This window comes from Zonotrichia albicollis, chromosome 5 (genome assembly GCF_047830755.1).
Source record: "Zonotrichia albicollis isolate bZonAlb1 chromosome 5, bZonAlb1.hap1, whole genome shotgun sequence".
NCBI lineage: Eukaryota > Metazoa > Chordata > Aves > Passeriformes > Passerellidae > Zonotrichia > Zonotrichia albicollis.
Genome location: NC_133823.1, coordinates 59,217,804 through 59,241,797, shown reverse-complemented (window position 1 = coordinate 59,241,797; position 23,994 = coordinate 59,217,804). Strand labels below are relative to the sequence as shown.

General features: G+C 40.3%; 1 protein-coding gene across 1 annotated transcript; it reads left to right on the top strand.

Moving 5' to 3' along the window:
* Positions 1 to 7,094: 7,094 nt before the first annotated feature.
* On the top strand, positions 7,095 to 14,334 carry CCKAR (cholecystokinin A receptor). The gene is made up of 5 exons (XM_005484964.4): positions 7,095 to 7,619; positions 8,355 to 8,606; positions 10,616 to 10,877; positions 12,486 to 12,613; positions 13,225 to 14,334. Exons 1-5 carry the CDS (start codon positions 7,496 to 7,498, stop codon positions 13,749 to 13,751), a joined length of 1,293 nt encoding a protein of 430 aa, XP_005485021.1. The 5' UTR covers positions 7,095 to 7,495; the 3' UTR covers positions 13,752 to 14,334.
* The last annotated feature ends 9,660 nt before the right edge of the window (positions 14,335 to 23,994 follow it).

The window sequence follows — 23,994 nt, the reverse complement described above, 5'->3', positions numbered from 1 at the left end:
GTTTGAGCAGGATTATGCTTTAAGTACCACTGGGTTTAAAACCAGAGTGAGTGACCGTGTAAACTGGGGGTATTTAACTAGCATATTGCTTAGAATATTTTAAAAACGTTTTACTTGCTCCAGGAACTCAAGTCAGCAAAGCTTGTAAAAACAAAAGACAAAATGTTACTGATCTTTTGTCATTATCTCATCAGAAATACCTTTCTTACTTCAATTTATTCATTTTTCCCACATTGTAGGATTGCAGAAAGAATGCATTAGAATGAAAGGAGAGCATTGTGAAGAGGTGAGGTATCCAAGAAGAGACACAGCAGCCAGAATGTGAGTATGGTCTGTGACTCCTTTGCTTTTTCTGTACAGAGCACCAGTGCAGTTGGTTCCGGAAAGGGCCAAGCCAGAATGGCATGAAATTGCAAAGATGAGATAATGACTTCAGGCACACACACAAAAATATTAGAAAAAATCACCCAGTTAATTGCAGTTAATATACTGCAAATTTTCAAATGTTCATTAAAAAAAAAATCAAGAGTGTAGCACGTAACTTTTCCATATACAAGGATTACATCCAAGAGATCCAACTTCTGATATGCCTAATTTATAAACCCTGGATATTTGGACACACCACAGCAGCCTGACTGAATCTGACTCTGTCAAAAATAAGTGTGAAGAATTCAGAGCTGAGTTTGTCCTTGGAGTTTTGTTTCTCCCTTCTTTTGAGAGTTGAGACTTCTTGGCAGATTTAAAACAGTTTTGTAATGTAAGCAAGGACTAAACAACGAAAATTAATTTAAAACTTACATACTTTCAGTCACATTAACTCCCTGCACTATGTAATACCATATAAACATGAGCAAATAGTCCAAACTAACTACAGCAATTGTTCCTCAGAGTATATTTTCTTAAGGATTATATAGACAAAATCTGGCAAGTAAGGCAAACAATACCATAATTTAACAGCTCATCTGTGCTGAAAAACTGGAAAGTATTATTTTTAGTGTTTCAGTACTTTAATAGTGTTTTGAAATTGCTATCAAATACTTCCATGACTGGTTAGCACAATAATTGAAATAAATTAGAGTATTTTTTGTCAGTATGGACTTGACCTGTCTCCCCCAGTTTCTCAGAAAATTATAACTGACAACTTTCTGCATACAGTTATTGGATGGCATTAGACCAACCAAAGTCCAAAATGCAAAGAGCATTTAGGTAATTTACAAATAAAGCTAGACATCCCAGAAATTAAGACCTGGAAGAAAACTTCAGCTGGGGTGAATTGTCTTTGCTCCTGAAGGTCTCCCTGTACCTCCTCTTATTGTGTTCAATAATTAGTCCAAAGTGCCAGCTAGCAGAGTTCCATTGAACTGAAAAAACTGGCCTGGAGATTATCACAGGAAGAGAACAAGAGTCAAACAATAAAATACTTAATTGTGTACAGCAGAACGCAGGCAATGAGCCTAATTTAAAATCTTACTTTCATTATATGAGTCCATAATTTGAAGGGGACAACCTGTCATCTTGCTGTCTGTCTACCCTTCCATGCAAAATCATGACAATGGGAAACCAGCAAAATTCCAAACATCCCACAGTCTTTTGCTTTTCTGTTTATTAGATCAAAATCCTACTTTTGTTAGATACTTTCAAGGAGTGTTGTTTCCTTGTGGGCTCTGCTGACAGGGTTTAATAGAGTACAGTTTCTGTCTATGTTGTACCAGTAGTAATGATAGATAGGTCTTCTACTGGAGAGACATTTTGCAATATCTTCCAAAGTTTTTGCTCTTTACCCTCATTTCATGTTTGAATTGTTTCAGATGACTAAAATTCATACTCAGATATCAATTGTTGAGAAGAGGTTTGGCCAGTTAGTTACTCTTTAAAATCTGAGGCTATGTGCCCCTCTTTGGTACTGAATAACAGAGAATTCATCAAAATATAATAAATTGTATGTTCTATTTCTTGTGCAGACTTGTACAAATTTATGTCAAATCAGATGACTGCTCATAGGAAGTTTATGTTTCCTGTAAAAACCTGAAACTTTAAAGAATGACTATTGCTGATTAAATTTCTTCATTTTATGTAAGTGTAATTTTCAGTATTTGTCTAATAAAGGCAATACTTCTCTTGATTCCCATATCCTGGGTTCCCTTAAAACAAGGATTAGATGACTCTTGGGAACTTACATGTCAGTGAACAAAGCTCAGTAGTATTACCTTAAGGGAATTTATTATCAACAGACACTGATACTCCTCTAAAAATGTTGATGTTAGATGAAATGCTATGGAACACAAAGTAATTTCTCTCTGTACATAGTAAGACACATAAACGGAAGCCCTGGCTTCAGACATGCTGGTACCAATTCACCCAATAATACATCAGCTGACCTTCTCCATTTCCTCCCTGCTAATTGCACAGCCACTCTCTAAATTACTTACTTGGTGTTGTGAAACTAACATCTCTTTATCTAATTCTGTGGAAATGTGGAAATCCATTTGATCTTAACGTCATGAGGATAGAGTGGCTTCTTTTGAGAGCAAAGTATCAGACAGCAGCAGTCTGAAAAGACTTCCTTGCTTTTTCCTTGCTTTTCCCAACTGTTCCACTCTCCCACTGAGTGGCCTGTGCCAAATCCTTGCTTTGTTTTTTCATCTTTAAATTGAAACTCATAGCAGCTGCAGTTAACATAACCAATTTCATTAATATACCTCTGTGAGATATGCTAATGAAAATCTCTTGTGGTAAAATAGTTGTGACTCTTTGTTATGTGCCTAACTGAAATATTAAAATTAAACACTACAGTTCTTAGTTGTGACAGGTGGGGCTTTATTTAGCAGCCTGTTGCTGGTTTGAGCTTTATTAGGGAGTTGAGTACTGCCAAGAGCAGTTGTACCATTTTGTTGCTGATGTTATAACCTATTGGGGTTGTTTCTGGTGGCAATCAGTGATCTTTTATCTGTTTCTTACAAACCATGTCATGACTGTACCTCAGAGAAGTCTCAGATGACCAGTACCTTAGAACATGTGATGATGGATTTTGACTTTGACTGAGGTTGGTCTAATATGCAAAGGTTTGCTCAAGGGAGAACATTAATGATACCAACATTTGATGGTGTTAATATAACCCAGGAAAAGTGGTCTCCTGGGCCATGTGTTGATGCAGTTTACTTGGTGTGGAGTTCTAGCACATAATATACCCACAGCATACGGGTATGCAGGGCTATTCACTTGCATGCCTAGTTTAAATCCTGAACTGTGTTTTCCTAGCAAATTAACATTCACAGGGTGAAGGGACAAAAAGGGTTGTACAATATCATGTATAGCCTGCAAAAGAAACAAATACATTTTAAAATATCTGTCTTCCTCTTTCATGGGTGTGCATTCATTCCTCAAAGCACTTATGAATCCGTTAAGACACAAAAAGGAAAAGGATCAGCTTCAGTTGTTCAGAGAGCATTGATGTAAGTTCTGCCCTCATTTTTTAATAGTTAGAGGGCCAGATGTGAGGGGAGAGGAGATGCAGCTGAGCTGTGACAGTCTGAGAAGTGCCAACGTGAGTAGCAGCATGCAAGGTGAACCATTTGGGCAGAATGCGTGCACCATGACTCATCCCAGACATCAGTGATATCACAGGGAGTCAGAAGGATTCTTATGAGAACTTATGTTACACTGGACAAATGATTTACACATATTTCTTTGAAGCAGTTTCCCTAAATTTTATACAGAAATTGCGTAGAAATTTCTGGAGCAGAAATCCCTTTTGCACCCTGGAAGCCCGTAGAAACTTTACCATGATTATGAAACTGGACCTGAGGATTTACGGAGACAGTGTGCTTTATTCATCCCATTCCTTAGAGAGCCTTGGACACTACAGAACTCACAGCCATCTTCTGGGAGGTCTCATTTCCTCCCTTCTGAGCAAGGTGGGAGCAGCTGGATGCCATGAAGGCATCAGGACCAGCTGCAGTGCATCTCACAGGCTGGTCAGGTAGATGGCACTGCAAATATTCAGTGTGACTTTGCACTTCAAAACAGTGAAAAGTGGTCACCCCCAAACAATTTAAAAGATACCTTGAGATGTGTCTTGATAATAACATGACCTAAACACAAGAATTTCATCATTGAAGACCTGTGGAGTCTTCCAGGATTAATTAAGCACCATGCCATGTAATATGTGACCTTTGCAGAAGCACTGCAGGGGCACCAGGAGCACCTTGTTTGCCTTTGATCCCATCTATGGCTGGTGAATGGGATTTCAGAAATCACTGATAGTACAGCAAGGTGCTCAGAAGTAAATTTCATCCTTATATTATTTAGTTCAGATCAGTATGATCTGAACAGAACTAGACCATGACTTTCCATATATGTTTTTTCTAATTGTCTTATTTAATTTCACTTGTTAGGACAAAAAAGACCTGGTAAGGTCTACCCTAAGATAAACCTAAACCTATTTGTAAATTTGACACCAGATACAGATATGCTTTTCCAAAGTCATCATTTTACAAGTGGATTTTCTATTTAAGATCTTTGTAAAATTAATGAAAGAATAGAACAGAGTATTCTTCAGGGAAAAAGAATGAGGTAACTGTCAATTGATGTGGTTTAGTTTTGGATGTGAAAAGGTACATACAGACAGCAGGAAATGGCAGAGCACACCAACTGTTTTGGCTGCAAGGGCAGTGTGTTCAGCATATGAAAATATGACATTACAGGGGAGAAAAGAATTAAGACTAGAATTAGAAGAGGCAGATTCTTTTATTATCACAGATTAGCAAGCCTCCTTCAAATACAGGGAAAAATATTTTGGTATACTTTTGTCCAAACTATCAACACAGTCACGTTAAGATATCTAAATTATTTCTTAATTGAAAAAGAATTTTATTAATAAATCAGTGTTGCTAATAAAACAGCCAGCTCCAGAGAGGTTCTTGCCTAAAACTTTCAACATCCCAAATAATGCATGATTGAGTACAAGAGGACAAGCACTCGCGCTTTTGTTTCCCCTAAATGATAAAATTACATCTGCAATGAGCAAACATTTTGTTAAAGCCTCCTTTTTTGTCTCTCCTGAAACGTGCAGGGAGACAATGAGATGATACTGATCTGCATGGAGAGTGATCTGTCAAGCAGTTAGCTAAATGTGGTGGAGAGAAATGATATTATAAAGGCAACTCAGAACTGTTCAAACATGAGGACTATTGGCTGTACATTTGAGTAAATCTATGCAAAATGAAAGCTTAGAAAAACAAAACTCTTTGATCTTGGTATGTTTCATACAGAAACCCACTCCAAAATTGGAGTCAAGAGTTCATAGCAAATTCTTCCTCATTTACTCTGGCAATTTAACTAGCAGATGCTGAATCGAGCTCAGCCCAGGACCAGATGGTATTCATCCAGAACTTCTAAAGGAAATAGTAAAATTATTAACTAGGATGTGCAATCTATTGTTTAGAACTACGTTGTTGCCAGGGGGAAAAAATTGTGTAAATGTGATGCCAATGTTTAAAAAGGGCTCCAGGGGAACTAAACCCTTGGAATTGTGAGCCAGTCTGTAAGCCTGGTGTTCAAAGGAAAACTGATGAGGACTCTAATAACAGATAAAAATCTCTGGACAAATTTGTAGAGGAAAGCTGCACTTTATACATTCAGAGTCCTGAGCAAGTGAACAAGGGGATCCAGTTAGTTTTAAACACTGACTCCACAGCTGCTGGGATTTGCACAGAATAGCACTCCCTCACACGTTCTGTTCTTGCTTTTGTTGAAATTCGTACCTTCTGGAGTTGGTCATGGCTCGGTGCTTATCCCTCAGCCCTTCAAGCCTGTGCTGCACCTGCTGTCTGCCAGCCCTGGGATCCTGCCCTTGGCAGCACAGGGCGAGCTGTGGCCGGTGCTGCTGGCTCAGTTTGCCTTTCTGCCGGCCCTGTGGAGCCTCCCGGCCTCATTGGCTTCACCTGTGCTTAGCCAGCATGTCTTGACACTGAAGTGGGCTTGGGGCTCAGTGAGGGGCTCCTGCTGTCCTGGGGGAGCTGCTCCTTCACTCTGTCCCACCCATCTTTGAGACTGATAGGGGAGACCTGCAGTGGCTTCACAGAGCTGATCACAGCCCTGGCCAGGCTCTCCCAGCCTGGCAGCAAGGCGGGCAGTGGGACCATGCTGTGCTGGGGGCCACTGGTGCCCAGCTGCATCCAGGACTCCCAGAGGCACAAAGGATAATTGAGAAATCAGAACTTTCAATTTGACTTTTCAATCTAGTTTCCTACATACCTATTCCCATTACTTGTACTATAAAGCAAAGTTTTATGGCAAGACTGGAAGAGAAAGCCAGGCTTTCCAGTCTGTGTATATCAGCTTTGAGGGGTCAAGATTTATTGCAAAGAACCTATTATTGCTCTGCTTTTAAGTAAAAGGGATTTAAAATGTGAAATTAGTTTTTCATTCAGTTATAGTAGAGATTAATTTCTAATATTAATTTGCATTTCTGGCCATAAACAAACTATATACTGCAAAGTAAAAGCCCATGACTTTGTGAAAAAAACTGTGAGGATTATATTTATTAAAAAAACAGAATTTCTAAGCCATAAAGATATATGTTTTCCACTGGTGTGTAACTAATATGGCACAATTTAGCAGGTTTATCAAGTTTGTAAAGTCATATGCAAGTTCTTGCACAGAGGAAATGTATAGACTTCTGCTTATATTAACTAACAATTCTAATATACTTTCATAAGGTTTGATCCACTAAGTGAAATTGGTGAGTTTTTCTATTGACTTACTGGGGTTTGGATCAGGCACGTACAGCACTTTCATATGAAACTAGCACTTTGCCAATTGAGATAAATGCAGCTGCTTTTATTTCTCTGAGTCTACCCTATCTTCAGTTTACTCTGAAAAATATGAAGACAAGAATCATTTCCATGTAAGGAATGCAAAATCTTCACTATGTTTTTATCTTCTCTGCCCTTTTATTAAGCAACTCTTACCATTTTAAATGTTAGTTGAGAGACAGATTTATCACTCTCCTCACTCATTGGGTCTCATTTCAGGCTGTGACCTAAGAGGCTTCCTCTGAGAAATAACGCAGAGACATGAGTAGAAGCAATCTTGCAAGGGGTTAATGCTGTAATCTTTTTCTAGCCTGTTTGTAATCCCAACAGTAGAGCAGTAACAGAAGAGGGTGGATCTAAGAAGTACCCAGGGGGATGTGTCTGTGTGTCTGTGTGTGTGTGAGTGTGAGTGTGCATATGTGTGTGTGAGTGTGTGTGTGTGCACACGCTTTGCTCTCCCGACGGCCGTCGTGCCTCTGGAATAAATCGTGTTCAGCCAGAGCAGGACTCTGTGTGCTGGGTGCTCCTGCTGGAGAGTCAGAACAGCTTCCTTGCACAGCTGCCTCCCTTGCATTTCTTCTGAAGACTTCATTCAGAAACCATTTGTTTACTGAAAGCATGGGCAGATAGTTACAAGCCCACCTTCTTCTTCATCAGAGCTAACCTGTGGATACTGAAGAATGGAAATAGTTGATGCCAGTAGCTTCCTTGGGAATGGCACCAACATTACTGATTTCTTCTGCGATATCTTCTTGGAAAATGACACTTTTTTCTGTGTGGATGATGCACCTTATCCTTCTAAAGGTATGGATGGAAAATTGATTTTTTCCAGGCAGTTTTAGTTCTAGCTGGATGCAGAGATACTATAGAAAGAAAGAGCTATGCAAGGCATTTTCTCTGAGAGAGTGAAAAATCAACTGCTTGCTTTTAAGTTAGTATGAGAAACAGGCAGCAAAAAATTTATTATGTGCTGGTTTTCTGAGTTCAAAATTGAACTAGGAAAAAATTCGGATTTAATTGAACACTAAAACAGTAACACTTTGGAGCACAAAATGCAAACATCTCTGCTAAGAACTTGGAGTAGTATGATTTTTATTCAATTCAATAACAATGGAGTGATCAGATCTGATACCATGTATGAAAGTGATTTAATATGAAATCATAGTACTCTGAAGCTGAAAAAAAATCCATATATTAAAATGTCTTTTGATTGCTTGATCTTTTCTTACTTCTGCATAAAATATGATCTCCCATGGTGAGTAAGTGGTACACACTCAGCAGCATGAGAAGCACATGCTTTAAGAAGTTGTATTTGACTCTCCAAATGTACATTGTATTGCTTATATTGTAGATTAATGCTATGCAATTTAGGTAGATCAGAATGCATTTGAGAATTTCAGCAGTTTCACTGATTTTGTGTTGGTGTATTCATAAAACTGAATACAGAAAGGCTTTTACCTTGTGATTAAAGGTTGAAATATATAATATTAATCTGAGTTGAATAGTGTGTAACTGATCTTTTCTTGTGACAATTTTCAGATTTGCATCAGATAATAAGGATTCTGCTGTATTGTTTGATATTTCTGCTCAGCATTTTGGGGAACACTCTGGTGATTACGGTGCTGATAAGAAACAAGCGGATGCGAACAGTCACCAACACCTTTCTGCTGTCACTAGCAGTCAGTGACCTGATGCTCTGCCTTTTCTGCATGCCTTTCACCCTCATTCCCAACCTGCTAAAAGATTTTATTTTTGGAAGTGCTGTTTGCAAAACTGCCACTTATTTCATGGGTAAGTCTGGGAAGTTTATACTTATTTTGAAGACTGACTAATGAGACAGGCAAGAAGGTATTTAAAGATCTATAAGGGGCTGATTGTTTCCATCCACCATTGAAGTTACCAGTATTATGAAGAAACAACTTTGTAGTGCAGATCCTCATGGTTCTGGTGTCCCTGGTCTGATCCAGCAAAACACAGAGGCACACACACACACTGAACTTTAATGACATGCAGAAGTGTTTTGCTGGATGTGAAGATGTTGCATGATCAAACTTTATTGAGGAACCCAGCACGTGCACTTGTTCAGCCATCACTGGCAAGATTCTTACCAGTGTCCAGATCACCCACCAGAAATGATGGGCTTGTACACCCTCAGTAAGGGCAGATTCTACCCACAGATTTTTGGGCAGCAGTGATACATAAAAAAAGAAAAGAGAAATAGGCCAAAGCAGGTGTAATTTGCAGAGCTGGAATTTGGAGCAAGTACTCTTTGCGCACAGACCAGGTGTGATCAGAGCTCCCCAGAAGACCATAAAACACAGATATAGATTTTAGAGGCTGACTTTAATAAACATCACTTTTGTATGCCTTACCATACGTTTTTTGGTTGTGGAGCCAGGATCTAGGAGTTTCAAAATGTCGGGGTTATGTATGTGTAAGCGATTTTTTGTCTCACTTTAATATTTCCTCTGCGTTTGCTTGTTTCTTAACCAAAAAAAACCCCAAACAAACAAAACAAAAGAAGAAGAAAAAGAAGAAGAAAAAGAAAAGAAAAAAAGGAGAACATTATGTAAAGTTTTTGCTGCTTTGGGAAGCTCTTAGTTGATTACTGAAAGCTCAGGTCCCCTTTCAACCCATGCCCTTGAGAACTTTGATGTAATGTGAAAGTAAAGTGTACGAATGGGAAATCAACATCTTTTTGTAGATAAAACCAATAAAACTAAAGGCCATGTTTAAACAATTACAATGAATTGCTGGCAAAAATACCCTGAAACATTACTGAAGCATTGTCATCTTCCTCTTATTGCACACAGCGTAAATTACTTTATTTAAAAAATCCAGTGAAGTAAACCAGCATAAAGTTTTTCATTATGAAGCTGGTTTAAGAGTCAGAAAGAGAAGATTTCCCACTAAATGTCCAGGTAACAGAGGCATCACCTGACAAACCATTGCATCAAATATGCTCAATTTTTCATTTTAAGATGCAGAAAGACAAATTTTCAATTACAGATGATTTCTTTAAAATAAACTGTAATGATATTGACATTTTATAATCTGACACATATTCATAAAGACAAATAAAAAATCATTCACTGAAAGAAAAATTTGTGGCCAAGTTAAGAAGAAATAGTGATAATTTTACTGTGGTGAACTTGGGCACCTCAATGACAGAAACACAGACAACAACAATATATTTTATAAAATATGAACAGAAGAAATTAAGGATACTCGAAGGACAAAGACTCTGCTTCATCACTTCATTTCTCCTTGTTTGGAAGTCCATTAGCATCTAATTAAAAAGTTGTAATAGATTTAACTCTCTTGAATGAAAAAATCAGATCACAAGTCAAGCAGGACACTCATAAAAATTAAAACAATAAAAAAGGGACTGTGAACGTCTGTGTTAAGAGAGTAATTAACTGATTTCAAATGCTTTGTTTGAATTTCAGGGCAATTAGTGAACAAACTGCAGTATCAAAGAGAATAATTAAGAGTAAAATTGTCTTCATTCCCCGTTACCAGAATTTTATCATTTGACAGAGTGTATTTTTTCTTGCACCTTTGGAGTAAGAGAAGCGCAGAGCAGGAATATCAGTCTGGAACAGTCCTGAGACCCAGACCCACTGCCCACACATTCCTCACTGACTTCATCAGACTGCTGTTTAGAAATCCTTTTGCTTATAAATAGTTTGCTATATTTTTAATTTTTTGTATGCATATGGGAAGCTAGCAGGACCATTTGAACATAACATAACCTTTAAAACAAGAGGATAACCTTTTTCTTTATGTTACATGCATAGGTGTCTCTGTAAGTGTCTCTACCTTCAACCTGGTTGCCATATCTTTGGAGAGGTACAGTGCCATTTGCAAACCACTGCAGTCCAGGGTCTGGCAGACAAAATCTCATGCCCTGAGAGTGATTGCTGCGACCTGGTGTGTGTCCTTTGTTATCATGTCACCATACCCAATCTACAGCAAGCTGGTACCTTTCACCAAGTACAACAACACCACAGCCAATATGTGCCGGCTCCTCTGGCCAAGCGATGTCATTCAGCAGTCCTGGTAAGAGCAACTGGCTGGTAGCAAATGTGCAATTATCTGCTGGTGTAGCAATCAGCCTATGGGAAATCAAGTATTAACCTTCAGCAAATGTTTACGCTCCATCATTCTTATTTAAGATGTAAGAAAACCCCAACATTTTTAAGCTGCTTACATTTTGACATTTGAATGACTTTTCCCTTGCCATAGGAAAGACTGCCCAACATGGCAATGATTCTCACACCATGGTCTGCTAAGGCCCAGCTGTCACTGTCAGGAAATAATCTGTCACTTGTAGCAGCAATACTGCTTTCACTCATTTACACACAAACTTCAACGTACTCAGAGAAATCCTCGATTAATTGTTGAGAAATGCAGATACACCCCTCTGTGTGCTGCCTGGCCTGTTAATTTGTTTGAAGGTTCTCCGTAGCAGAGAAGTAGAATATGAAGCTGCAAATGTCTTATTTGGGAATCCTTTTGGTTGCTTATGGAGAACAGGGACAGAGAGAAGTGGGGAGAGACAAGCTCCCAGTCCTACACATCCAGGCAGGGTAAACAGCAGCACTATCAAACAGCAGTAGTACTTAGACATGATGTCCTTGCACGTTGACTAAACACTGACTGGCACTGACAAAGTGTAAGATTTTTTTTTTTTGACACTGAAGGTCAGCTGGAACTGGGGAAAAGATTAAAGTCTGCCCCATTTTGGTGTGGTATAGCCACAAAGAGTAACTTTGTGTTAATACTTTCAGTAGTAATCTCAGGTATTCGGCAGCAGGAGGAGGAAGGATACAGAACAAAATTCTCTTCTCTGTGGTCTCCTTACAGATTCCCAGCTGTGTTACTGAGTTCCCACCAAGGCCACAGGGATCAGGAGGGGCATGGGCTCGTGGATGCATTTAAACATTATTATTTCCCCAGCTTGTCACCACATCAGAGAGGCTGACTAGGAGAGTAGCCTATGTGAAACCACATAAAAGCTGCTTCCTTTACCAGAGAGATTGCCAGTCCTGGAATCCCTCTTCAGGTGCTCTTCATGGCTCCAGGGATGAGGACCCAGGTTGTGGCTGCTCTGGTTTTGCCCACATGTGCCAAGGCCCTCTGGAAATCAGATCTCTCTGAAGCACAATAATGGAATAATTTGCGTTGGAAAAGACCTCTAAGATCACTGAGTCCAACCATTAAAATACTTTTAATGTACCAAAAACCCCTTTAAGGATCAGCAGGTGCTCATTTAGCTTCTGCAAGGCAGTTTTTGCATTGACCAAAACTACAGGGCATCCAATGCTCATCTGGTTACAGCAGGGAGTCCCACTCGTGAGCAGAGAGAACTTCTGCCCCCTTTCACTACCGTGGGACTGCCCATCTCCTCTGGGGTGCATAGGTGGGATGAAAGACAATTTTCAGTCGTTATAGTCTTTTTCCTGCTGTACCTTTCTGAGGGAAGCAGGAGAAGAAGTAGGAAGCTTCAAAATTCTGAGGTGTCAAAATGATACTTTTTATTGGCATGAAAAAAATTCAAAAAATCTTGAAATCCTGTGTTCCCCAATTCTCAGTTGTATAAAAAGGACTTTTTCTGGTTTTTTGCCATTTCCTATTCTCTCTCCCTATTATCTTTTGATTCCTTAGGTACACTTTCCTGCTCCTCACGCTCTTTCTTATTCCTGGGATTATAATGATGATTGCGTATGGTCTAATTTCTTTGGAACTCTACAGAGGAATAAAATTTGATGCCAGCCAGAGAAAATCTTCACGAGGTAACAAAACAATTTGGTTTGGGGTGGGGTTTTTAAAGTTACAGCTGAAGATACGAGCAGTCATTTTGAGGCTAGTAAAAGGAAAGCTTTCTACTTGCAAAAGTGATTGTTATGATCAGTTATGTTGTGAACTTGCCAGCCACATTTCTTACAGTTAATCTGCAAATAAACCTTACCTATGGCTTGTTTGCAAAGATTCTGGGCAGAATACATTAAATTTCTAATTTGTTTATTATAGAAGTACCAAGCTTTTTTTCTGGCCATGGATGAGGACCATTTTTGTCAATAAATATCACAATGAAAATTGTCAAATAAAGTAGAAACATATAACCTTGAAAACCATTTTCTGTCCATATAACAGACTAAGTAACATTCTTACAACTTTTGCATCAGTTTATATAGAGGTAAGATGTGAGACTATCAGGAGACAGTGGATTCAGAGCAGCTGGTAGCATGACTGACTCAGAAGCAGGCCAGTGCTTTCTTCGCAACAGTTGCTCAGCTATGAATTATGTTGTTTATTTAGATTTAGACTACATTCTTCATTTTTTATTTGGCCGACTGTTCAGAGGTATTTAGCCAGCTATTTAAACAGCATTTTATATGTACAGAAAGAAGAATAAGTACCTGCAGCGCCAAATACGAGGATGGAGATGGATGTTACCTCAACAAAACCAAAAGGAAAAGGAAAATGCCATTGCAACAGCTCTCTGCTATGAGCCACAACAAAATAGAGAGAGTGAGAAGCAACAGCTCTTCTGCCAACTTAATGGCCAAGAAACTTGTCATCCGTATGCTGATGGTGATAGTAGTTTTGTTTTTCATTTGCTGGACTCCCATCTTCAGCGTCAACGCCTGGCGCGCCTTCGACACGGCCTCCGCCGACCGGCGCCTCTCGGGGGCTCCCATCTCCTTCATCCACCTGCTGTCCTACACCTCTGCCTGCGTGAACCCCATCATCTACTGCTTCATGAACAAGCGCTTCCGCATGGCCTTCCTGGCCACCTTCGCCTGCTGCGCCCCGCAGGCGCCGCCCGCCGCACGCGGGGAGGCTGCTGATGAGGAGGAGGGCAAGACGACGAGGGCTTCCCTCTCCAAATGCTCCTACACACACATGGCTGCCTCTGCACCCCCCTGAGCTGCGCCGGGGAGGCAGCGAGTGGTGAAACGTCTGCTCTTGGAACGTGGCTGTGGCATCAGCTGAGCGCCGCTTAGTCCTGAGTTAATGAAGCGCTTCAGCTGGCAGTGAACACAGCAAGAATTTTATGGGAAATTGATGCTATCGCTGTATGAGTGTTAAATCACTTTCCCTTCAAGAGTACAAAGGAGGAAGAGAGCTCTGAAGATAAAGGACTTTATGAAAAGCCTTAGAAGTTGCTTTATTTGTAATAAATTCCACTGCAAGAATTGGTGTCCTCTACATCTACGGCTTTGCTCAGTTTTCAGATGCAGTCCTGAGTATCTCAAGATATTTCCAAGATGCAAATAGATTCTCCTCAAACGTAAATATATGTAATGCAGTCTTCACTTCACCAGCTATGTCTCATAAGCAAAATTCTTTCTGTTATATTTGTGGTATTTTTTCACATTATTTTAGCTGAGCTAATACATGTTGAGATAATTTTGGTGCCACTCTCACGGGAATTCTGGGGTGTGAGAATGCGCTTGTCCATGTGAAATTAATGCTTTTAAATAAAGTAATTTCTTTTTAAAAAATAAAATGAAAGCAAATATCATTGGCTTTGTGAGTGGAGTGCTTTCTTCACTCAGACAACAGCATAAATTAGCATAATTTAATGTATTTTTCACTTATATAAACTCCATAGAACAAGGACAAAGAAATGGCTTTCTTCGGTGCTGAAAGCACACACACATGCAAGTGGTGGGGTCTAAGATGAACCACAAAGGCCCATGTGGAAATTTCCACAGTGGGAAGCACAGGGATAAATGCTTGGGATAAAGCAAAGAGGTGTTTTACAGAAGAGGCAGGACTGGAGGCACAGGCTGGTGCCCACAGCAGTCACATTTCACAAATTCATTCACAGCCACTTCAGGGACGGCACTGCCAACATGGAAACAAAGGATTGGTGCAGAATGGCAGAAAAGGCAGATATAACGAGCAAAGGCTGAAAGGCTTGGTCAGAAAACAGTTTTTCTAAACTTTGGAGCAGCTCTTTTCTCCAACTACACACACTTATGTGTTTATTACATGTAAACAGATTCACCATGGAGTAGAGCAGCTTTGAGCGAAGCAATTACTGGTGCTTTGTGGAACAGGAATCCAGCCTCTTTCCTGTGCAGCACACAGGTGAGTGTGGGTGTTCAGGTCCTGTCCTTTGCTCTGTGGAACTCAGATGGAGAAGTTACATCCCTTATTTTGGTTTGTGAAAATATCCTGTTGGAGATGTTTCTATCTTCTAGCTGAATCAGTACCATTATAAACCCTTGTTATTAGACAGAGATTAAATTTGAGCACAGCGTGGAATGTAGATGTGGATATTAAATATAAGCTCTCTCAAGGTTTTTAATCAGGAAAATCTGATCTCTTTACAGAATGATTTTAAATTAGAAATATACTGTGAGTTCCAGACGCAGATCTATGTCCTGCACTCAGTTATTGCCTGAAATGGTTTACCCTAAAAACTTAGGACACAACTTCGGCTATTATTTTTTTTTTTTCCATCCAGCTTGTCCACAGACAGGAAATTAAAAAAAATTCTAAACACTATTTATGCACAATCCATAGAAACAACGTTTTGCCTGCCTACTTAATAAAGCAGCACTGCTCCTGGAACAGTGCTGAGACCACTGACATCAATCTGACCTTTTCAAGCACCCAACAAATTAAATTATGGGATTTAATTCATAGTAATAAAATGAAAATTTTACCTTACTTACAGATACATGTTGAGACCCTCTACAAACCTGTCCTGTGCGCTGAAACTGAAGGAACAAACAGCTGCTTTGGAATTTATGTGGAGCAGTGACAGCAGCAAACATACTTGTGAAGTATTTTATACCATCTGAAAGCCTGGATCGATTATAGGCAATAGTTTAAAAATTGTTGTTTGAGCAAGAAAACCTTCCACATGTTAATAATATACTGGATGTGACTATTGCTGCCTGTGTGATGTGTTGCAGGACCGCCCATAGCGCAGCTCTGTGTGCTCTTTCAAAAGCAAATTCCTTTTTGTAAATGCAGCTTCTGCAGTAGCTGTGATGTCACCTGAGTGACATAAGAGGACATGCACAGTTCACCTGCTCTCGCTGATTGAGTCTGAGCATGGTGGTTTCAGATGAAAGCCAAAAGCTATTTTCAACAATGCCTTAATCAGATCCTAGCCCCCCACGGCCTCCAGTAGCTGCAGCTGAGAGGAGCAGAGGTTCTGATTGATTCCCTTCTCGAAGCTGTCAGGGAGCACAATTTGGAGGAGACGAAATGAAGAAGGCAGGGGAAGATCCTGATGGAGTGGTGGCTGGGAGACAATCAGGGAAGGGTTGAAATGTGCCATTTCTCCAAGGCCCTTCTGTGTGTGCGTCACTTGTCCCCTCCATTGCCCCCTCTGCACCTATTTTCATGTTATATCAACACAATATTTCTTTTGATCAAGCTCCCTAAGCCACAAGCCTTGTGCCAAATTCCAGCAAGAATTAGGAATTAAGCTTTTAAAATGCAATATAGCAATCCAGTCATTTTGTATTTTTCTGCCCTGGTCTCCTAGCATAGGAAATTTCAGCCCTTCTGCATCTTAATGCCATTTTTCCTGGTCTGTGCATTGCAGAAGTCATTCCTGGGTCTAAATGTTTCCCTTTCATTGTTAACAGATCATTACATTCTCCCAGTACCTTTAATTCAGATGCTGATGTCACTGAAAAGGTGTCTTCAGTGATATATAATATAGCATACCAAAATAAAAACAGCCTATGAAATCTTCTCATTTTAGCAGTAGTTTACAGGGGTTGTGGAGAAAAATCCTATCCTACTACAAGCAGAATCCTGCTAAAATCAAACTGGTTTCCAGATGTAGCAGACAAATGGAAAACCAATGAATTTCCAGGTGCATAACATTCAAAATCTCGGAAGTTTTTATCTTCTTTCCCTTTCTCCCAACTCCCAGGGCTTTTCCCCCCTCTCTCTGTCTTTCTCTTATCTCTTTCAGCTGCATGACACCATCTGATTTTTCTCCTGCATGCTTCTCAATCTCTAGGTTACTTTCCCAGCACCACCAATTGCTAGATGATTTTTTTCTCTTTGACAGGTTTATTTCCCTTCCCAGATTTACTTTCCCAGAAAGCACTCTCATCTTCATTTCCCCTATCATCTCTGGCTGACAGACTCCTGGAGCACATTTCTCCAAGCAATACATCCTGCCCACAACACAGCAGCTCTGCAATCCCCCACACACGCCTAAGGCTGAGCTCACACAGCAGCTCTTGAACGCTGGCACTCTGACCAGCAGGATGTGCTGGTTCAGAAAACAAAAGTGGAGCATTAATTACACCCAGACCCTCCTTTGATACTTTTGTCACTGTCACTTGAACCTCTGTTATTAGGGCATGCTTTAATACTGATGCCTCACAATACTGCTAAATACAGGACTCGGTGAGGGGCCAAAGGAAAGGTATTTCTCTGTTGCCAAGACAAAATACCTTCATGCTCTTAATGGAAAAGCTGTGTGCATTTGGAACTCCAGCCACCAAAGGTTTACACTCCTTATACGAGTCATGGCCTCTTTTCCAATACCACCAAGCCCTTCTTGGCAAAGCCTGTCTGTGATCACACCTGCTCCTGCATCCCCTCCTGTTCCTCCTGCCTCTGAGCTCAAGGATGGAGCAACCCCAGCACAGCCACCATGGCTCATCAAAATACAACCCTAGCACAGCCACCATGGCTCATGGCAATGGAACCCCAGAACAGCCACCATGGCTCATCAAAATGCATCCCCAGCACAGTCACCATGGCTCATCAAAATACAACCCCAGCACAGCCACCATGGCTCATCTCAGTGACCCCAGCACAGTCACCATGGCTCATCAAAATACAACCCAGCACAGCCACCATGGTTCATGACAGTGACCCCAGCACAGCCACCATGGCTCATCACAATGCTTTTCTGGCCTGGAATAGAGAACATCAGGATCAGTCAATACTGAAATGGATGTTAAGCTAAACTGAGGGTTTCTGGTGGTAAAAGATGCCTATTCTCAAAAGGAAAGTATAGAGAGATAAAACCTAATGGTTTTGAATTTGGGAAATGATTATGTGAGAGCAGAGGCTGTAGCCTTTTTATTACAGCATCAGAGACAGAGTGGTAGAGAGTATAAAATGACGGTTTGGACTTTTGGTTGGGTTGTATTTGTCTGTAAACTGTTTTGCTCTTCACTTCAAATATAACATAGACCAACCAAATACCACTTCACTCAGATGTGCATGTAGGTCAGCAGTTTGCTCACCCTCTGGCCACGGTTTTCCAGTCATTTTTTCTATATGCATTATTAATTTCAGTTAAACAGCCTCAGCCTTTATGCACAATCCATCCAGCATGCACCCAGCTCTTCTCCCAGTACAGCACAGTAATGCGTGCCTTTAACATGCCAGAATTTCTCTCTCAGTGTGTATAAAAACCTCAACTTCTAGAATTAGCCATTTTTATTTTTTCCTTCTGAAGTGGTTGTTAGGCTGCCTTGGGTACCTCCTAAAGAAAAAAATGCAAAGGAAATATTCATGAATTGTAAAACTCCTGTTTTGCTGCCTAATAGCAATTCATCCCTGCTAGGAGCTATTTGTCTGCATCTTCACAGATAACTATTTCATGAAGAGTTTTCTTGGCTTCCACTCCAGTTGTGTCCAAAAAGCTGATTTTGAGGTAGCAAGATGTCAGTTGTTCCACTGTAAAGTGAGACAAGAACAAAGCACATTCATTAGCATCAGCTGGTAGTAAACATCAAGTAGGAATCATCCCCTATGGGGTAAACATGAGTTAATTGATGTCCTGCTATTTTGACAGTTATTAAAAATTTTAAAAATATTTCCTGATACAATGAAGAAATGCAACTTCTACACAAAGTCTGATTTAAAACAGTAGACAAAAATCACTGCGTAAGTCCTGTGAAAGTCATACAAACACCAGAGTTACAAAACAGGCATGAAGAAAAGTCACGTGTACAGGACCTAAATTCACAGGAAGGGAGATACTCATGCTCTTTGCTTGCTGTCAGAGGCAATTCTTCAATTATTATTGAATGGACATTGGCTCAGGGCCTTGTTCTGAGAATATTTAGCAACTGCTAAGAGGCCTCATCCCTGACCAAGTGAAAAATGACACACAGAGGTGAAACCAGAGGGGAAACTTTGCTAAACAGATAACAGTGCCCAAGAGAACTTTCCAGCCAGTTGGGAACTTTGCATTGACTCCTACAAACCTGCTATGGTCCTTCTAACACCTGAGATCCTCAGGATCCTCAGGAAGGCAGGTGTGGAGCAACCAGAGATGCTCCTTGCTCTGCAGCTGGCTCAAATCTCAGCCCATATCCCTGTGGGCACATCTGGCAGTGTTGCTGAGGCTGGCTTGCTGCTATTGGAAAGGAATATGGCAATGTCATCCAAGACACACTGTCTTGGGAGCTGCTTTTCCTGTTGGCGTCCCAAAAGATGTTCCTGCCACATGCAAAGAGGAAAAAGAACACCACAGGTATGGCACTGAAATTAATTCAGGAGTTGTTCCTCCACTCCTTGTCCAGCAGCCAACACAGAGCTCACCTCTGCTGCCACTGCCATGGTGGGAGGCAGCTCCAGGAACATGACACTCCATCAGACAGAGCAGGAGGGACAAAGGCTTCACAAGCCATAAAAACCAGTTGCAGTAAGTAGAGAAACAACTATCTAATGAAGCAAAGGATTATTTAAAAAAAAAAAAACCACAACCAAACCCCTCCCCAAATGGTGGTGTTTGCATTTAACAGTTACCAGTAACTAACCAGCATTTCACTGGAAAGAAGCAGGTATTGCCTCTCCTGCCTCACCTGCAGCTCACTTTTCTAAAGCTCTTTTTCACCACAGAGCTCCAGTGTCCTCATTTTGAGGACTGATAGCAGCAGTCTGTGGTGCATCTCGGTGCTACCACCTGGCTTTGCTAGATAACAATTGTCAAACCATGTGTCTGCTTAGGATACAGTGCCTCCAGGGTTCAATTATTCTCATAACTGTACCAAAAGTAACATTTCTAAATTAATATTAACTTACCAAAATGCAACTTTATAACTGATTCATGTTGTGCTTCATGTTGTGTCTGTTCTTCCTCCAAATGTAGTTTGAATGTTTTCTAATCTACTAACACATAAAACAAACTGAAGACTTTGATATTATTTCCATGTGCTTGTGGGCTCAAACGTAGCCATCTGTGCAATTTCAGGCTCTCCGTGTGTGCCAGGAATTGTTATTTACTTACATTTGTCCTTGGTCCTCTCAGAGGAACGTTATTTGTGCAAGTGCTTTTGAGCACTTTGCTGTGTGTGTGAGTCTCCCCACCTGTGTGAGCAGCTATCGTGGGTATCAGGCAGGAGGCCTTTGAAGGAGGGACACTTGGGAACACCTGCTTTTTGCTTACAACATCGAGTACATTTACACCCACTTTTTTTTTAATTTCCATTTTTAATACTGCAAATTTTCACATCTGGCTTGATGTCCTCCTACTTTGTTTCACAGCTTAACATGAATCTTCCTCTTTCACCTCCTACAACTGAGCTCTAATTCCAGCAATTCCCCTTTTCCTTGGTGTAGCAGATAGGGCCTGGCGTTCGGAAGATCTCGTGATGTTACGGGAAGACAGGGCCCCTGTCCCCTTAGATAAGAAAATTAACATAGGAATGTAGCCCCCTAAACCGGATTCCGGTAACTTTCCACTTGCCCAGGTAACTTTCCATCCCTACTAACCATAGATGGTAAAGACAGACCCCCACCTGACGTAGAAGCCCCCTAGACTATAAAACCCCGGGAAGAGAGAATAAAGGCCTTTGATCCTCCACCATATTGGTGTCCGTGTGTTTCTTAGACCCCGGGGCAGGGGGTCGCCGTGCTGTTTCCTGAAACCAGGCCGCCTGCCTTGTATCAGAAGGCAACACCTTGGGGAGTATCTCACACACAGGTCACCAACAAAACTACTGTTTTTTCGTATCCAGGAAACGAAAGCAATTTTTGATTGCTTCTCCTGATGCATTTTGTTCAGCTTCATCAAATTTAAAAGGTTAATTTTATTAATATTTCAGGATTTCCATGTCTGCCCTGACAAATTACCGTTCACAATTGTTGGACCATCTTGCACTTTTTGGTTTCTTGCATTTGGACCCTTCAGCTCTTTCTGTGGGGGGAAGTGAGATGCGATGACCAATAACCTGGTAGGAGCAGCCCACGGGAGACACTGAGAATAAGGGGAGACACATACATTTTCCAGATTTCACTCTCTGCAATAAATTGCAAGGAAGGAGTGACAGCACATACTTACGCATCATTAAGGAGGGTGAAGGTTTGGGCAGCAAGGCAAGAGATTAAAATTTTTAGCACCTGATGAAGCAGGAGGCCACTGAGTACAGAGATTGCATCTGTGTTGGAGAGGAAATTAGCCTAAAATGCAGACATTTGAAGTCTTTGGTGTGGGCGAGCGGATGAGGTAGTTTACACCTGCAGCAGAAATGTTCAGAAAGGAACAGCTCTATCTTGCAAGAAATGATGTAAATAAAGGTGCACATTACCTGAGGTACTGATGATGATCTGGAAACCTTTTACACATTTATTAGCTACTTCTACTTCAAACTCAGACTAGGTCAGTGCCATGTAACCCTGCTTGTTCCCAAACATCAGCTCTGCAAACAATCTTGGGCTTACATTTGCAGATTCTATTGCAAGTGTAAACTACTACATCCATAAAGCACAACTCCCCTTTCCTCTGGGAGTCCGAGAAGAAATTGTGTATTTGTTTGCAAGTGTTTGTCTACACTAGTCACAAATACATCTGCTCAGAATCCTATTCTGGCTGTGTCCATCAGGACTTAATTGTGATCCCAAACACCCATCTGTGGTGAGGGTGGGGTTGGAAGGTCACAGAGGCAGAGAGTCCATTGGATCAGTGAAAGTTTAGGCTTTTTCATTATTATTTTTCACATCATTTTGAGGAGGCAGAATAGGTTTAGTGCTGTAGTAAGGCAGTAGAGCATTTATATCATTTACAAGGAAACAATTCTTTCACTTTTCTAATGAACTTTTAGCTCTGCCTCCAAGCTGAGATTCCTGCATGTCTCCATCCAAAAGCTCAGCTGATGACCAGACCTGATTTAGGTGCCTTACCAAGCAGAAACCCAGCACAGCACTGGCATATTCCTCATCCAACAGATCCCAGAGCAGGGCTTTTCCAGGCAGCAGCTACAGCTTGAAGCTCATCAGTCCCCATTTCCCCTTATACACAAATACACTCTCGCATTTTTGCTTAAGGTCTGCCACGTCCAGATCCTTATTGAGGACTTGCAAGTGCTAAAGGTAATGGCTCTTCAGCATCCTCAGTTAACATGACTTTTCATTTGTGCACACTAAATAATTCCTATTTCTCCATCTCAGGAATGTAATTCATTCCTTGAATAACTTCACAATTCAACTCCAGCTGGGAAATTGGGTGAAGTGAGAGTTCTTCAGGAGCTTTCCTATTAAACTACCCAATTGAAAGTTTTTTGATAGAGGTAAGCCAGTCAGAGTTAATATTTTTCTTGGCAGGAAGAAAGCTCTTATTGTCCCAAGACCGAAATTCTGCTTTAAGGTGAGGGAGAATCAGATTTTAACCTCAGTGCACCCACCATGGTTCATCATGATTTTAGTCCTTTCTGCCTCAGAAAATGGATTTAAACCTCAGTTGGCTCCATTCCAGGGAAGTTGGACTCACTAAATGGTTAAGATGGAAGACAGACTTTACAGCCTCTCTGGTCTGATGCTTTATCAACATCTATGAACTATTCTTTATTGAAAAAACAAGAGAAACATAAATCTCTAGAGAAAGTATTATTTCAGTAAGATGCACCCCAACTTTGCATCTGAAGTAACTATCTTGACCAGACATTTTTTTTTACCATTTTCCCCCTTTCTGAAAATTTTATTTTAAGACTTGTTCTCTCTGACCCTGGCAAAACACACCAAATTAGTTAAGATTAGGAAAATTCAAGATGATTTCAACTTGGATGGGGTACATGCCTGAGTTTTTTTAGTAGCTATCCTGTATATAATTTGATATTTTATATCTGAGCCCTTGACAGTTTACCAAGGACAATGAATTGCTAGAGAATAATAATTTTAAACTTGGTTCTGGTACAGTCCAGCAGTACATTGAATTGTAATTATCATTAGTCTGTTATTTAATTTTTCCCATTTTACATCATCAGGTTTTAGAACAAAATGATTCCTAAGTTCTGGTCATCAAGGCTACATCTGGTACTCAACAGAGGGAGTTCATGCGTGGTTTTTTAACAGCCCATCCTCTTGACCTGTATGACTCACTCTCTCCCTATACATGTCTATACAATTGGAAAGTTTTCAGTCACATATACAGAATAAATTAAAAAACAAGGTAAACATTTTTTAGTGTCCACTCTAATATGACCAGCTGCAAAGAATTTGTTTAAACAACTAAATGCAAGTACAGGTGAGAGAAAGAAGTTAGATTGCAATATTTGGTAGATTGTAATATGTATAATGTGCAACTGACTTAATAAAGATTTTTCAGATTCCAGCAGATGAATGGCAAAGTTCTATCATATTTCATAGCTGTATCCCTTAAGGTGGCTGAAAAAACATGCTGTAGAGATCTTTGTATCATTTTAAAAAGCTACAGCTGCATGACATATTTCAATTTTCTCCTTGACTTGAAGACAACCCCATGCAGGTAGTAAGCCTAGTTTATTGTTTCACCAACCTAAAATCCAGTGAGAAGAGATGAAATTCTTTGTTTTCTAATTTAACACACTTATCTTGGTAGCCAGTATCTATTTTCTACAAGTTTACCTGTAAGCTGACAGTAAAAAGCTGTGCAAAAATAGAATTGTATAAAAATTTATTATTTCAAGCTCTAGATCTGGAAGACATCCAGGGGATAAAGACATCCAGATCATAAGTTTAGGATGAAACTCACTTGGTTCATGACAGCCAAGGTATCTGAAGGCAGAAATATAGAACAACAATAAAAATCAGATTAGGCCTTTTTTTCTTTGAATAAATAGCACAAAATTATTATTAACCTGAAAAATGAACCACTTGGTCAAAAGTGGAGCTGTATTTGAAAGTCTAAACACTCACCAATTGTATTTATCCTCCCAAAGTAAAGAATTTTTCTTATCAACATTATTTC

Coding starts and splice junctions, on each gene's coding strand:
- CCKAR (XM_005484964.4), top strand. CDS start 7,496: ATGGAAATAGTTGATGCCAGTAGCTTCCTTGGGAATGGCACCAACATT. Junction 8,607..10,615: donor AACTGCCACTTATTTCATGG/GTAAGTCTGGGA, acceptor TTACATGCATAG/GTGTCTCTGTAAGTGTCTCT. Junction 12,614..13,224: donor CCAGAGAAAATCTTCACGAG/GTAACAAAACAA, acceptor TTATATGTACAG/AAAGAAGAATAAGTACCTGC.